This window comes from Sebastes umbrosus, chromosome 8 (assembly GCF_015220745.1).
Source record: "Sebastes umbrosus isolate fSebUmb1 chromosome 8, fSebUmb1.pri, whole genome shotgun sequence".
NCBI classification, from domain to species: Eukaryota; Metazoa; Chordata; class Actinopteri; order Perciformes; family Sebastidae; genus Sebastes; species Sebastes umbrosus.
Window position 1 is genome coordinate 11,547,793 of NC_051276.1, and position 15,812 is coordinate 11,563,604.

General features: G+C 41.4%; 1 protein-coding gene across 1 annotated transcript; it reads right to left on the reverse strand.

Moving 5' to 3' along the window:
- Positions 1–571: 571 nt before the first annotated feature.
- Positions 572–1,939, reverse strand: LOC119493235 (transmembrane protein 252-like). The gene is made up of 2 exons (XM_037778385.1): positions 1,674–1,939; positions 572–833 (listed from the first exon to the last, which is right to left on the reverse strand). Exons 1-2 carry the CDS (start codon positions 1,937–1,939, stop codon positions 572–574), a joined length of 528 nt encoding a protein of 175 aa, XP_037634313.1.
- Positions 1,940–15,812: the final 13,873 nt, after the last annotated feature.

The following is a 15,812-nucleotide window of genomic DNA, read 5'->3' on the forward strand; positions in this document are numbered from 1 at the left end:
TTATGAACACTTATTCTAAAATGTCTTGAGGAATGTGAAAATTGTCATAATTTATAATGCAAAAAAAGTTGCAAGTTATTTTTTATTTCATAACACAAATCACCCTAACGGGGGTTGCATCATTCACTCCAATACAAACAGTTGTAATAATTTAATAGCTTACAAATTTGAGTCACAGTGCAGGTAAAAGTAAGAACTGTTTGTAAATTCATACATTCGTGGATTCAACGCCACCAAGCAGTAACAAACATGCAGCTCGTCCTTGTTTAGAGACAAAAAACATTTGAGCAACATCAACACAAAACCACAGCTTAACCTCTTTTAAGACCCCTTAACATGGTTAAGGGTCAGCACAGAGCAGACAGAGTTCAGAGGTTGATCACTGGGTGTACGGCACAAAGGTGACATCAACACGTGTCTGTGTCCATTATTTGGTAGCTGAGCAGTCCGACCATATTTAGAGGCATCTTCCATTCTTGTGGAACTTCTTCTCTTAGCTCAGTCACAAAGTAATAGTCTATCTACGATCCTGCTTTTCTTTGAGTCAGTCAGGCAAGAATGTTTCCTCCATTCAGTGTCTGGACGAGGCCTCCGTCCGCTCCTCTGCAACCACCTCCTCCTGCCCAATCCGTTCTACCTGACTGTACCGAGGAGGCTGCTCCCAGCTCCAAGTGCAGTCTGGAGCGTCCAAGCTGTCCCGGCTGTACAGAGGAGGAGCGAGGCTCATCGCCACATCCACCCCGTCGACCACGACAACAAACTCTGGAGGGGCTGAATCAGGACTCTCCTGGCTGCCCTGGGACTCCTCGTACGATGGAGGGAAGGAGCTCGGTCTGCACAGGAAAAGATAAACAATACATCTTTAGTTTTAATAGTTTATTTTACAGGGACAATGCTCATTGATCAACAGATCAAAGAACTGTAAATGAGCCAGAGTTAGCTGAGAAGGGTCATTTTTATCTTTTGTCCCTGGCCAGATGTTAGAAACGCGAACTGGAAATATAATAGTTGAAAAGACATTTGGGATACATAATGTGAGAAACTCAATTTGTATTGACTGTTGATGCCAAACAAAAAGAGAACATTTTCCTAGTGCATAATGCATACACTCATCTGGAGAGAAGAGAAGGAGGAGGATATTTTTTTTAATAGTTATAGTAACTATTATATAATAGTAACTCAATTGCATAGAAGGAAATTGGTTAAATGTTTTTACATGTATTCTTTTTCCTGTAAAACTTTTTTCACTATTATGAATTCTCTTTTTAAAGTCTATCTGTGGTTACAGGTGTGATGACCCCTGCCTTTCCCTGTTAATCTGCTTGCCATGTTTTCCAGATACCTGGTGTCAGGGGATTGTTAGGAGCCAGGGGTCCCAGTCTATAAAGCCCTGTCTGCTACAGGCACCCGTTTGGTTTGGTTTTAGTACGCTGCTTTAGTTTATCCTTGTTTTGCACCTTAAAACACATGCACACACATCCATCACTCTTACACACCGACATCCATGCTCCACATCTTAACAATCCTTATTTTGGCACTTTAAATTACTTGATTTGGTTCAGTTTGGTTTAATAAAGCTTTTGTTAAATGTTCATATCTCCCTTTTTGTTCTGGCCACCTGAGCCAGGTCATAGTAAATGTGGTGTTTGTACTCTGGTCTGTTATGGTCTTACCTTTCAATAGTGTAGACATTGATGTGCTGTTCGTGTTCTCCTCTCTGGTACATCTTGCTCTTCATGCTGTGGCAGATGGACCAGAAGACTCCGATGAGCACAGCCAGGACGCCGAACACAATCATGAGGAAGGCAGTGATGACCTTCAAAGTGTACTCTGTCTGCATGTACGCCACGTAGACCCCGATGCAGGCCAACGCGAGCCCCACACAGGGCAGGACCAAGCGGGCCAGGGACCACAGCTGCTTCTTCACATTGCTGATCATTTTAACTCACTTGTTGTTTCTTTATGGAGTTTTGAGGTGGCTTTTCTTCTTTTTCCTATATCCTCTGATGGAGAGAGACGCTGGTATTAGGCAGGAGGTATTTAGGGAGGCTTGAGGTTTGATCTCTGTAGTACCTGTTCTTGGTGAGAGACTCGCCTAACATGAAAAAAACCCTTGTACCAAGTTTGAGTACCAACAAATGTGGCTGCAGTTGAAGGTGTGTGAGATACTGTCTAGTGTGTGAAAATATCTCTCAGACATAAGGGGAGGCGGCTGTGACGTTCCTGCCTCCTCGGTTTTATATTAACACAGGCTGATAGTTGATTAGGCAACACGATGACTATAGACTGAACGTCATGGCAGAGAGGTGTGAGATCCAGGTCTCAACATACTGTTGGTCTGAAATGGTCTTCATTGTGATTCTGGATTTGTGAATTAATTTGATATGTTGACAGATGTTTTCTAGTCTCATTAGAGTCCGACAAAAAGCAGGTGCCCTCCTCAGTGGTAGTTAAAGCTGTGTATGTTATAATACTACATACTGTACATGATGCACTCACTTACTTGAAAGATACTGTGACTATGAATGTACTACTGAAGAATGTTTTGTGCAAAATACATATTGCTATATACATAAAATACATATTGCTATATACATATATACAAGACCACTACTGCTACTACTACTAGTGCTATTATATAACAATAATCTTAAGAGTAAAGACAATCTATGTCAACAGCAGTGCTAGAATCTTTTTTATTAAACTGCATTTAATTGTATTTAGTTTATTTTAAATTGTACCTTTTGTATGGATTAAACAAAAGATTTAAAATCACGACAACAACAAGATAGGCAACAAAATATATATGTAAAAAATGAACACAAACAATATTTATTTGCTGTGATATCTTGTAAGTAAATCCTTTACACATATTGCCTGTCATCTATGCTATGACAGTCTTAAATTGATGTCAATATTATGCAAGGTTGATCAAATGTGTTCAGTTTAGCACCATGGTCCCTTATGTTATTTTAAAGTTTACCCACTCTCAACCAAATTGCTAGTTTGGTGCCTACATTTACTGTTTTTATACATACAACTGATACTAAAAAAAAGATGTATGATGCTGCAAACAGGAAGGAAATTATTTATATTTTGTGCTAAAGTCATTAAAATGTATTGATAGATTTTAAATCTTCCACATTACCAGATAGAGCTCTATAACAAGCAATGTTACAAATGGACCAACAAGTCCTGGACATTCTTTTTGAGTTCTCTCAGATTGTTTTACTGATTATTAATTCATTGCACACACTGGACTCGTTCTAAATTCAAAAAAAGAACAAAAGCAATAATATTTTAATAGATTTCACGCAAGTGGTGAGTCAACGTCCATGTAGGGAAATTAATTTTTAATTTGATGGATGCTACTTAGTCATCACTACCAGCTACACAGCTTGCAGTGAGCCTACAGCGGGAGACAATCGGTGCTGATAAAATGTTACAGTATAGCGTGTTGCATGTTTCTATGTCACAGCACAGTGGAGAGGTCATAAGGTCATTTTCCATAAACCTGTTTTCGTGAACTTGACAATTGGTTCACATGTTAACATTTTCCATTTGAATGAACAATGAACAATGAACAATGAACAACATCGTAAAACCTTCAGCATGTACTTTGGCCTTGATGCCATATATAACAAGATGTAATGTTCAAACTTCTTTACAGTGAAAATATATGATTTCCTTGTTACATAAAGCTGAATGATAAACAATGCAGTAAGCAGGCCATACCTGGAACAAGGTCAGGTGCTCAAAACACCAATTCTTACATTTTCTGTTGAAGTCATCTGTTTATCTTTTCTATATCATCCTCTTCAGTGAAGGTTTTGCATACTTTTATATGCACATGGACCAGATAATATCGTTGGTTTCAATGTGACAAAACAGCTTTCTGTGCTGCTTAGGGCTTGTTCACGTGTTTTGGATTTATTGAGGGACATATCAGAAATATGTTAACTTTTATACAGTTGTAATATTTGCACCCTATTCGACTGCTGTCAGGCCATTAAATAGGTGTTATCTTTCACTATAAGCAGCATACATGTAGGTCATTAAGGGCAGTGCCAATCCTGACCAATTTGGTGCCCTAGGAAAGATTTTAGCTGGTGCCCCTCTACCTGCCGGGAGGTTTTTACATCTGACTGACGTTAACATTACAGTCTTTGCAGGTTTCAGTTTTTAAGATAGTTGGCATACATGGTATCATATGAATCTTGAGATTGCAATGAATCCAGTGATACCAATGCTAGCTAACTGGGAAAGGCGCTAAATATCGCTCTAATGTGGAGCTATCTTTCCCGCAAAGTCTGTGACACCTTAAGTGACAAACGGTTGTGTTATGGCCAGGCTGTTTGTGCCCCCTCCGGCACTTGGTGCCCCACGCACAGTGCGTGATGCGCCTAGTGGCAGCGCTGGCCTAGTACGCCAACTACATTGCAAAAGTGAAAGTGAAACTTAAAAGCAACACGTTCTAACACGTTGTAAAACTGAATGAAACGTTACGTTTTGAACACACAAAAAAGCTTCTTTAGGTTTAGGAAACAAACCCAATAGGTTAAGTTTAGGGGAAAATCATCGTGTTTTGGCTTAAAATGACCAGTGTTTCAAAGGTGAAAGTGAAACTTAAGGCTTGCGAACACATAGACAACTACACGTTGTTGGTTTCACATGGGACGCAAACTCCAGTCTCCTAGGTGGAAACCCTGTGTTCTGTATCCCATCCATCATCCATTACCCCCGACCTCCACCTCATGTGGAGTTTTACACTGTCTTTACTACAGCGCCTGACTTCCACTTCTGCTCCTGTCATAATTACTACATCGCTAGAAGTCGCTGTCATGTGCTTTTATTCCTCCTTTCAGTGATCGCCCATGTTAATATATGATAAAAACCTACTAGTGGGTGCAGTAGGCCCCTATTGACCACATCTATGGAGCTTATAGCAACTGATAACGCCTATTTCATAGCCTGACAACAGTGTAATCGGCTGATATTTTGTGGATTGCTCTCGAAATGTACAAAAATGTTAAGCTTTGTAGAAATGGATACTATATTACCAATCTTGGAACAATGTATAGGAATTGTAATGTAAAGGAAAAAAGATCTACATGTGACTTTCCCCCTTCTGTTTGCCCTTGACCTACAACCTCTACTGTGCACCTTCCTCTTTGTATGTAGGTCAGCATCATCAGAACTCATCATTCAATGACTCTTCATTATGAGTAGGCTATTCTTGGATGATATTATGAATGAAAATCTATCCACACCCCCTCAGCGCTTGTAGTGTCTGCAGCCCAGTCATCAGGGCTCTTTTTGGCACTCGGAGAGTGTAATGGTTTTATGAACCTTATCAGTCTTATCGGTGTGGAGTTAATCCTCTGAGCTCAGCTTGGGTAGTATCTAGATATTGCGCCACAGCGATGCTTTTCGACAGGTTAACACACCCCTGTGTCTGATGCCCATGTGAGATCGAGTATTGGCTTCTTAATTGGCAGAAATTACCAAGTAATGAGTGTTAATAGTGGCACTTATAGTTGTTAAGTAGATTATAAATCGTTGTGGCCACACATTCAGCAGTCTGATGTAATATGTAATGCCCTGTGAGATGGCAGACTGTGGTACTTTCAACAGTGCAAGTACTTCACCTGGACTGATAGCACGAATGACCAGCAAATGACACTGCAATAATATTACTGCATGTACAGTACATTGAAGATAGTCAGCAAATAATCAGAGAGTGTTCACCAGTGCCGTGGTGTAATTTCCTTCTGGGAATGCATGATTGCTCATGGGGATTTATGTGTTTGTGTCATTATAACAGATCCACTGTAGGTGAGAAATCCTATTTCAAAGTATTTCCTCTCCATTCCTCTGGAGGCGTGTTTTATTTGAGTAAAATTACTGTATGCGTGTGTGTTTTTGGGCCTTTGTGGTCACATTGGAGGAAGCTGTTGGTCGTGTGATAGGCACCTGTTTGGCACACTGCTGAAAAGGGGGGAAAAAAGGGAAAAAATACTGATAGGGATCCTCATAACCAGACACAACAGCCACATTATGAGTGTCATTATCATTAACAAATTAGTTGGCATTATCTCTGCTATTATTAGAGCTTTAGCTGCTAAAAAAACATCCATTCAGTATGGCTTTTATGTGGTGTTTTAAAAATATTTGTGGTTTTATTATTTAAACTATTTTATACTATTCTTACAAATATTTTTACTCATATTTAGTTTTATCAACATTTTACTACTCTGAGTAACTGATGATCATTATGACATGTGTCAATTTATTTGTCAAAAGCTTGTAAAGCACTTTGAAGTGCATTTGATTTGTTCGAAAGGTGCTATATAAATAAAGTTTGATTGATTGATTGATTGATACACAGCAACTAGAAGATTACACTGACTGTTTTCCACACGTTTAGTTGTCTCTTAAAGGGTCGGTTCACCCAAATTACAAGAAAAACATATTATTACTATTATTATTAGTTTTACATACATACAGTACCTCTGTTGAATATTGTGACCCAATATCTCTCCTCTTATTTTCTGTTGACTCTCTACGGTCGACCTGGCTTCGGTGGTCGTAACAAAAAGGGAGATGCACCATATGAACTTTTAACAAAAGAGGCATTATTTAACAAATTGAAGCAAATTAGACCAAATTGAACCAAATTAAAGAGGTAGCTTAAAGCTGCAGTGGGTAGAAATGGAGCAAATATGATTAAAGAAGTTATTTTTATAAAACGGTCACTGTATCCTGACAGTAGCGCATGAGGCAGGTAATCTGAAAAAAAAACATGTGCCTCTGTGTCCTCCGGTGTCCTCAGGTGCTCCTAATGGCATCTGCAGGATTTCACAGACCGGAGGAAAACAACCACTCAGAGCTGATCTGGAGTCTGCCGTCCAGCTGCCGTCTTTGAGGGCTGGCTGTCAATCACTCGCGAATGCCGACCAAACGGTCAAACTCATGGATGTATTAAGAGAACGGGATACAGCGTTGGAGGCGGGGCCCCGTTCATTCCTATGAAAGTTGCTCAGTTTGCTCCATTTCTACCCGATGAAGCCTTAAGTAAAAATACTATGAGCACAATGTACTTAATGTATTAAATATAAAAGTACTCATTATGAAGAAAAACAAATGTCACCAGAGTGTCTCTATAATTATTGGATAATTATTGCTGATGCACTGACATATAAGTAGCATTCAACTGTTGTATCTGGTCAAGGTGGAGCTAATTTAAACTGTTTGATATATTGTTGAGTTGTTTAATCTATAACAATGCCTTGATTTGATAAATGCGTCATGTGTTTTGTGTGTAAAATCTTAATCTGTAATGTAATTAGAGTTGTCAATGTAGCAGAGTAAAAAAGTACAGTATATCCCGATGTATTGCAGTGGAGTAGAAGGAAATGGAAACAGTCACGTAAAGTGCAAGTACCTCAAATTTAAATAAATAAAGTGTCTGAATAAATTAGCTTAGTTTCATTCCACCGCTGCACATGTAAACAATTAATAATGTATATGATACACATGCAGTCTGTAAACCTCCAAATTAAGCTCTCTCTTGCCCTCATCTTGCCCTCACATGTACACACACACACACACACGCACACACACCTTCTTTTAGACCTCATTATTGAATGATAATTATAGACAGAGTGAGACAGAGAGCCATTAGTTGTGAGGGCAGGAGTGAAGGGCCGGTTATTAATCAGCTGGACTCTGATGAGGAGCTGCCATCCGCTCTGTCATTAATACACATCACGGTCAGACTGCACACTCAGCAGTACACAAGTTCACTCGTTATACGGTCACTAAATCTGGATAGAAGACACACGCAGAGTAGGTGGATATCAATTATTAGATTGTTTAGATGAGAGTGTAGGTCAGTTTATGCATATACAGCAGCAGTAGTAGTACCATGAGAGGTCCAGTGGGGGCGATGTCGCATTATTTTCTTTCACCAATGCCAGTGGCCAGTGAGCAAAAGCCCTTCAGCACTGCTTGGTAAAAAACAATTTAATTAGGGAATAATTAAGATATATAACTAAAGCTCTCACTTTCTTCAAGCATAGCATAGATCCAGTGGGAGCATCATGTGGAGTCAAAAGTATCTCTCAGCCAGTCACATGTGTAACTTTAATGCGATCCATTCGTAGGCAGGGTGAAGGTTCCAGCCTGCCTGGTTTCGATAACCATGATTCTCTATTTCACTTGTGGTTGTGGATTTTGTGACAGATTATAAATCTCCTCAGGTTCAAGTGTTGGATAACATCTTTATACTGTAAAACCATTCACTTACGCACAAGCCGTGGTGTCATTTTATCACTCTGGAGATGCTATTAAAGATAAAAGAGAAATGTGAGATGTGTATGTTGAAGGAAAAAGTGGTCTTAAAACTTCAGAAAGAAAAGAAAGGAAGGAGGGGAACAGGGAAGCAAAGGGTATATAGGCAAAAAAGGAGGGAGGGAAGGTTTTTAACTTTTCAAATTTTCACATCCGCTCGGAGTCTCTCGTCTCCTAAGTGGCTCTCTTTCCTCTCTGTCCATGTCCATCCTCTGGTGTTTCTTGTGCTCTTGGCTGTAGTGTTTCACTGCTTATCCCTGTAGCTGTATAAACCCTCGCAGTTGTCTGGACTAGCCTAGGCAGGAGGGGATCAATGAGGAGATCGATAGGGTCCCTGGGAGTCCTAATAGCCCTGTTACTGCTCCCTGACTCCCTGCCTGGCTGCCTGATATAGCAGCACACTGGGAGGCAGCGTGTGTGTCTGTATGTGTGTGTGTGTGTGTGTGTCATCCAAATCCCATCTACAACCCCCCGCTGAGTCTGTACTTACACTTGGTCATGATACAGCACAACAAGTTCTGTAATTGTGCCCATTGCTGGAGCTGATGGCTGAGGATGATCTGTATGTGCTACATGGCCTTCTACGGTGTTCACTTTCAGTCTGCATGTCATGTTCCCCCTCCGAGTAAAGAATAGTTGACTTGACACACCAGTGATGGAACATACGTTTTGTAGTGTACTTTAAAGCGGCAGTGGGTAGAAATGGAGCAAATATGATTAAAAAAAAGTTATTTTTATAAAATATGGTGACTATATCCTGACAGTAGTGCATGAGACAGGTAATCTGAAAAAAAAGTCATGTGCCTCTGTGTCCTCCAGTGCTCCTAATGGCATCTGCAAGATTTCACAGACCGGAGGAAAACAACCACTCAGAGGGTGATCTGGAGTCTGCCGTCAAGCTGAGTGGATGGGTGTGTAGTTGCACATCTGACTGTCATACAGGAGACCGACATTTGTCTTTTTATTAACGTGACCACAATCTTTCCATACTACTATTGTAGTCGCCATGTGCAGATGTTGTAGAAAGCGTGCATTTTAAAAACTTTAAAAATGTTGTCACTGCTTATGAAAACAGTTGTAGCCTATAATATCTTCTGTGGCTCTGGAGGGGCCTCGGTGTCTGAGAAGAAGCCCCGGATGAAGGCTGCTTTACAAACTGGAGGCGTGGAGTCTGAAAGCCATGGGTGTTTACCAGTCAGGGATGGTCTGGACAGTGTTTATGGAGGGTTATACAGAGGATTAAAAGCCAGAATATCTCGGCCTCTGCTGCATCAATTTGGACCGTTCATTGTTATATTTGACTTGTTGTGTCTGTGGTTGATGTTTGTGGGTTCTTTACTGCCTTCATGCGAGTGGATGGCTTTTTGAATCTATCTATTAAACTCTTTTGCTACATGTTAGTGGTTACTCTATGCACGTTAATGTAAAGCACAATGATGTGCTACATAAATAAAATTGCCTTGCCTTGCCATCACTGGCGTACACCTTTAAGTATTTCACTTTTATGCTCCTTTGTACTCAAAATTGTGCTTCTCACTTCATTACATGTATTTGATCTATTTGTATTTTTAAGTATTTGTATTTGATTTAATAATATGTACTTGTTACAATTCAATAAATCCCACCTTCATTAAGGTTATAATACTCAGTTTTTATTGAAGCTGTTTTAGAGAGGTGTTGGATCAATTCAGAGGCTGCAGTTTGCTAAATTTGGTGGACGTTTTTTTTTAGAAACACATTCTTTTTACTTGACTTGTCCTTTACTTGTAATGGAGTATTTCTACATGATGGTGCTATCTTTACTGACACTAGCTGATGACACATTTTCAGGTGGAAAAAGCAACTCTCAGCTCCACCTGGTGCGCATTTGGTACTACTGAGGTTTGACTAAGAACAAAGAAATGTGATTCTGTGTCTGATATTACAGGAAGAAATCTGTAAAGGAAAACTTTTGCAAACTCCCTGAGAGAAATTTCCAACTTGTAGCCGAGATGATGAAGCCTCCTGCACTGGATGTGTCATCCAGTCCTTGTCTGTTACCCCCCTCTGTGCCTGCATTGATATTTACACCACGATACAGCGCAGGTTCTCTCAGTGTGCCCACTCGAAAATGAGTTGTGAAAAAGTACAATATATCAAGACTGCCAAAGCTTGCTGCTATCTGAACACCCCGCTGATTTCCCAGATTATCAGGCTTCACACTGGCGCCTCAGTTGTGGTAATAAACATGTGTAATGGAGGCGTGTTGGTGAGAAAAAAAGGAGCAAGGTGAGTCCAACGTAAGTCTGAATTTCAGAAAGTAATTTGTACCAATTAGATCAGAAATCAGGAACAGTGAGGGTGAGTCTTTAGTTCAATAACCAGATTTCTTTGAAGCTGGGTCATCGCTGGGTTTCCCTCCAACATCAAAAACAGATGGGAAGAAAGAGAAAAAAAGACTACAAATAATAAGCACGTAGAAGCAGCTGCATCTGAGGGGCCAACAGGAGAATATTTTGCAGAATGTGGGCTTTCCACTTTAATCACATTGGAGACACGTTTATATTCTGGAAAAAGCAGAACATGGAACAAACCTTGGTGGGTTTCTGCTTGAGCGCCAGAGAGAAGAAGTTCATAATCATGTAGGGATCAGTGAGTCTAATTAAATGTACAGATACAGCTGTATGAAATGCCCACACCCCATCAGACAATATGCCTCTGCAGTCCATTATAGCGCCCCTCAAATAAGCCTGTGATCCCACTCGTACACCACATACATCACATACTCTGGATGTAAAGTTCAAAGATTCGCAGTGGAGTCATGTTGAAGGCAGATGTTGCGCTGTATATCAAGAGTTCCCGCATTACGTTCCTCCTGGGTAAGATGATAAGATGATAAGGCCAGGGCCGTCCTGCATGGGCCGGGGGGAGAGGTAATAATCGCAGCGTATAATTCAGGGTAATGAAGGCTCCGCCACTAGATCAGCCATAAAGAATGATAGGGGGAGGCAGACGGGGAGCCGCTCACGCGTTTGACCTCCACTGGCATCCCTCCACCTTCTATAAATTTGTGCTGTGGTCTGACTCCAGGCGAAGGGGAAGGAGGGAGACGAAAGGAAGGAGATGGACAGATGTAGAGGAGGGAGAGAAGAGATGAGTGACAGAGTAAAAGAGAGGGAAGGTGCGCATGATTTAGCCTCGGCCAAGACACAGGTCAAATCTTGTTCTCTGATCTTTGGAGAGATATATTTCCTGTGTCCTCCGAGACTTCTGGTCCCAGAGAAGCGCTCCATATATGTATCTAGCCGTGTCCTACGAGAGGAGAGACGGATGAAAGGAAGAAACCTCTTTGTTTAATTTCTTGTGATTGTAACAGTTTAAGGATTCTGTCAGCTGAGAGTGACAGATGAAAACATCCCCAAAAATAAACTCCAGCATCTATTACCATCAAAAAAAAGGAAACATTGTGCCATCTCTCACACAACTCTCTCCCACTCAGTGCCTCTCTGTTTTTTCCCCTCCAGTTCATCGGTATGCAGGCGGTGTGGCGGTGTACTGTGGGCAGACTGGGCTGCGCTGCTCTCCTCTACATGTCTGCTAAATGACAGTAATTATTTTCCTGGGCTGCAGGCGACTCATGCATGTTTTATTTCCACCTCCACCTCCCCCATCTGCCTGCATGGCGATGCATGGCACACACCGTGGTGGAATGGAAAAAAAGCAGAAACAGCAGAGCATTTTATTTCTCTCCATACCTTCCTATGGGTCCCCACTGGGTTCTCCAGCGTCGGTTCCATCACTGAGGGGGCCCGGTCTTTTATGGTACCAGAGGGGGTTTTGCAGGGACTGACAGATGCTGTTAGGCTGGTCTCATGATGGTCTAGACACGGATAAAGATGCCTAATGGTGGTTCACGTACACAGGCTGCAGTTGTAAGCGTTTTGCCACAAAATGGCTACCGTGTTTCAACTCAGGTGTCACTTGGTGTTGGGGGTGACATCCATCAGTGCAGTTTCTCTTGATTTCGCCCAGACGAAACAATGGCTCCTAAACAGCACGACTTACCAAAACATTTTCAACTCCAACAGAACAGATGAAACAATAGAAAACTGTCAGAACTCAGTCAAGGTTGCCTGATGAATACATCCTATTAAATCTGGAGAAGGTTGTATCTCCCCCCCCCCTTAATGGCACCGTGTTGTGTGTCACGCCGTCCTGTGACATGCAGCTCGTTTGGTGCGACTCAGGGGATCTCTAATACCCCTGCAGCTTTCATAATGAACATGTGGCTTCTCTCTCTTGGGCACAATTTAGCGTAATTCATAAGCAGAGGACGGGGCATTAGCCAGATGGTGCTGTGGGTGGCATCCTTTCTCTGGCCATCTATTAGAACTGGGTTGGTGACAAAATTCCAATGTGAGGAGACGGACAAGGTATCCCATTTCAGTATCCATCCAATTGTTTACGTTTGTGTGTGTGTATGTGTGCACGTGTGCTTGGGTGTGTGTTAGCAATGAAGTAAACATCAGAAATATATCTGCAGTAGCTAATCTATAAAGTGGATAGCAAAATGGACAAGTGTGTCTGCATGCCACAGGGACTTATTTTGAGATTGTTAATGGTAACTTATATTCATTTTGGTCACAGAAGACACAGAGACTTGGTTATTTTTTGGTTGTTTGGAGAAAACTTTAACCCTCATTACAAACACCGTTGATGATGGGTATGGTATTAGCCAGAAATCTGATTCTTAAAGTTGCATAAATTTATATTTCCATATGAACAATAGCACAAATGAGTAGCCTACCTGTAATGTGAAAGGATTGTTCGTAGTGATGAACCTACTGATAATTATCACCAAACTCTGCAGTTCCCCTCAGCTCTACTGACCCGGTTTCCAGCTGGCAGCTGTTTCAGTTTAGTTTTTTTTTTTAGCAAAAATGCTCTTATAAATCCACTGTATGCTACCTGCCCATCAAACATGCATAGCTATAGCGACTAGCTGGTGAACATAGTGCAGCATTTAGCAGCTAAAGAGCCAAATATTTCCCTCAGGAGACCAGACCAGAGCTTAAAGAAGGACAAGGAGAGTGAATATTAAGAGTTACATGGCCCAAAACATGACTCCAATTAATGCTAATGTTGCTCCGCGTCTGGTCGATGTATTAACAAGGCAACTGTTTGCCAACACACTATTCACATAAACTCTATGGCCATCTTGAGTTCTGCCCCTACATGGCAAAAAAACAAACACTTGATACAGCTTGAGAGACCAGAAAGCAACGAGTCCATCTTGTTTCCAAAAATTAAAATTGATTTCTGTTGTACAGTTGGAAAAATCCCCAAGGGAGAAATCTCTGAGGACATCTTTTACATGTTGGGACAAGGTGATTGTGAGGTTTCACTTATGTCTACAAGGTACTTGGTGTTAAAGCCTCTGAACACCAACACAGGTGTTTTCAGTTCTTCTGGATGATTAGACCTCTGCTCAGGTTGAAGGTGGGCTGCCAATACGTCATCCAGAGTAGGCTCTCATGACCACGCCCCCTTTTGGGGGAAACCAATCCTGTGTCCCTCATAGATGACAACAAGGTAAAGAGAAGAAGTTGAAACATGTCTCCAAACTTCTACTTCAAACAAAACCGGTAGTAACGCAACGCAATCTTGTCCTGTCCTAACAGGTGCAACAAAGCTGAGAGGAGACTCAGGGAGATGTCAATCAATCATACGCCCAACCAGTCTTGAGAAGAGGTCTAACCAGCCAGGTTAACTGAAAACACCTGTGTGGCTGTTCAGGAGCCACAATAGTTTCATAAAGATGACTTGGTTTTCTTTATCATTATAAACCAGGGTAGTGTCCATCCATCGGTCCTCTTTGTTTGTGGATTTTGCTCTGGTATGGAGTATTTTTATTCTGCCACTGTCCACTGAAAACCACGTAGCTCCAAATTTGGTGATGTTGTAGATAGACTGAAGGACTACGTGTTCTTTTATTGGTTGAGGAAATGATCTTACATTTTAAAGGAACAATATGTAGTACTGACATCTAGTGTTTTAAAATGGTAACAGCAGTCCAAATTCAAAACATCGGACCACAGAGAGATGTGCCGAGGCTTTTTAGGTCGGGTAGAATCTAACGTTAACGTTATCTCTGTTGTAAAGTTGGTTTGCTTGCTTCCATGGCTGCAGAAGGCTGTGTTTGCGTGCAAGTTTGTTTCATATGTGGCAACGGGGTGTCGAAATGAGCAGTGGACGGGATCACACCGGACCACCACACAAAAAAAACAGACGTTATGGACCGGGATGTAATTTTCAGAGGAGATCATACTGGCTGTAGCATTGTTGTCGGAGAAGCCAGTATTTCTATTCAGCATGTTTTCTTAATCTCTGATGAAATATCACGATCATTTTATGATTTATTAAAGTAAATATTTTACATATTGGTCCTTTAAGCTAAATAAGCAATTCAAAAAACCCATTTCATTTGAAAAATGCATTGTCACAAAGCTTTTTCTCATGAAAAGTTGACGTTTTGGAGATAGCTACGATGTAGTACGTACTCTTTTTTTTTTTGATTTGACCTTAAAAACCTGCAAATAAAAACATGCTCAAAAGGGAAGGGCTGATGAATACAAACCTAACACCTATATTAGCCAAAGATTAGTAAAAGGCACCAATTACTTCAACCTATGCATAAATTGTGAGTGATACACACACACACACACACACACACACACACACACACACACACACACACACACACACACACACATTTCTGATCAGCAACTCAGCCTTGCGTGGCTCTCACTTCGTCAGTGGAGGTGTCAGGGTCCCCATGGCAACTGTATAATGGGGCAGGCCTAATTCAATCCCAGGGGCGAATGGTGGGTCTGGCGGAGACGCAGAGGGAGAATTGGTCTGGGTCTGAAACCTATTCAAGTCAGAGCTGATGTGTTTTAGCTGCCGCATGCTCAGTCACTGAAGAGAAAACATTCTGTCTCCGCTCATACCCAACTTTCGCATCCACTCTCTTAATCTCTTCTCTTGGCACAAGTCCTCTCCGCTCTCTTCTTCCTTTCACTCTCTGATTATTTTCACCATGTTCCTCCTCAAACCTCGCTCTCACTCAGATTTTTTCATTCGCTTTTTCGGTAACTATTTTCTCTCTTCGTGGCTACACTTCCTTGCCTTCCTTTCTTCCTCCTCACTCCCCCCCCCCTATCTCTATCTCTCTTGCGTGCTTTGGTCTCTGTTCAATCAATACCTCATACACTCTCAGTCTCTACCTCTCTCTCTGACATTCAGACTCTGAAACCTGATAGGATTTCATTAGTACCTCTGGATCTTGTTGTATTATTGTTATCCCTCCCTGAAGAAGACAGGGATTAGCGCTGGGGCTGGAGACAACTTAAAGTAATAAGCCTGGAGCCAACAGTCCACAATCACACATACACAGATACGGCACACACTCGTACACCCAC

Coding starts and splice junctions, on each gene's coding strand:
- LOC119493235 (XM_037778385.1), bottom strand. CDS start 1,939: ATGATCAGCAATGTGAAGAAGCAGCTGTGGTCCCTGGCCCGCTTGGTC. Junction 834..1,673: donor AATGTCTACACTATTGAAAG/GTAAGACCATAA, acceptor TTTCCTGTGCAG/ACCGAGCTCCTTCCCTCCAT.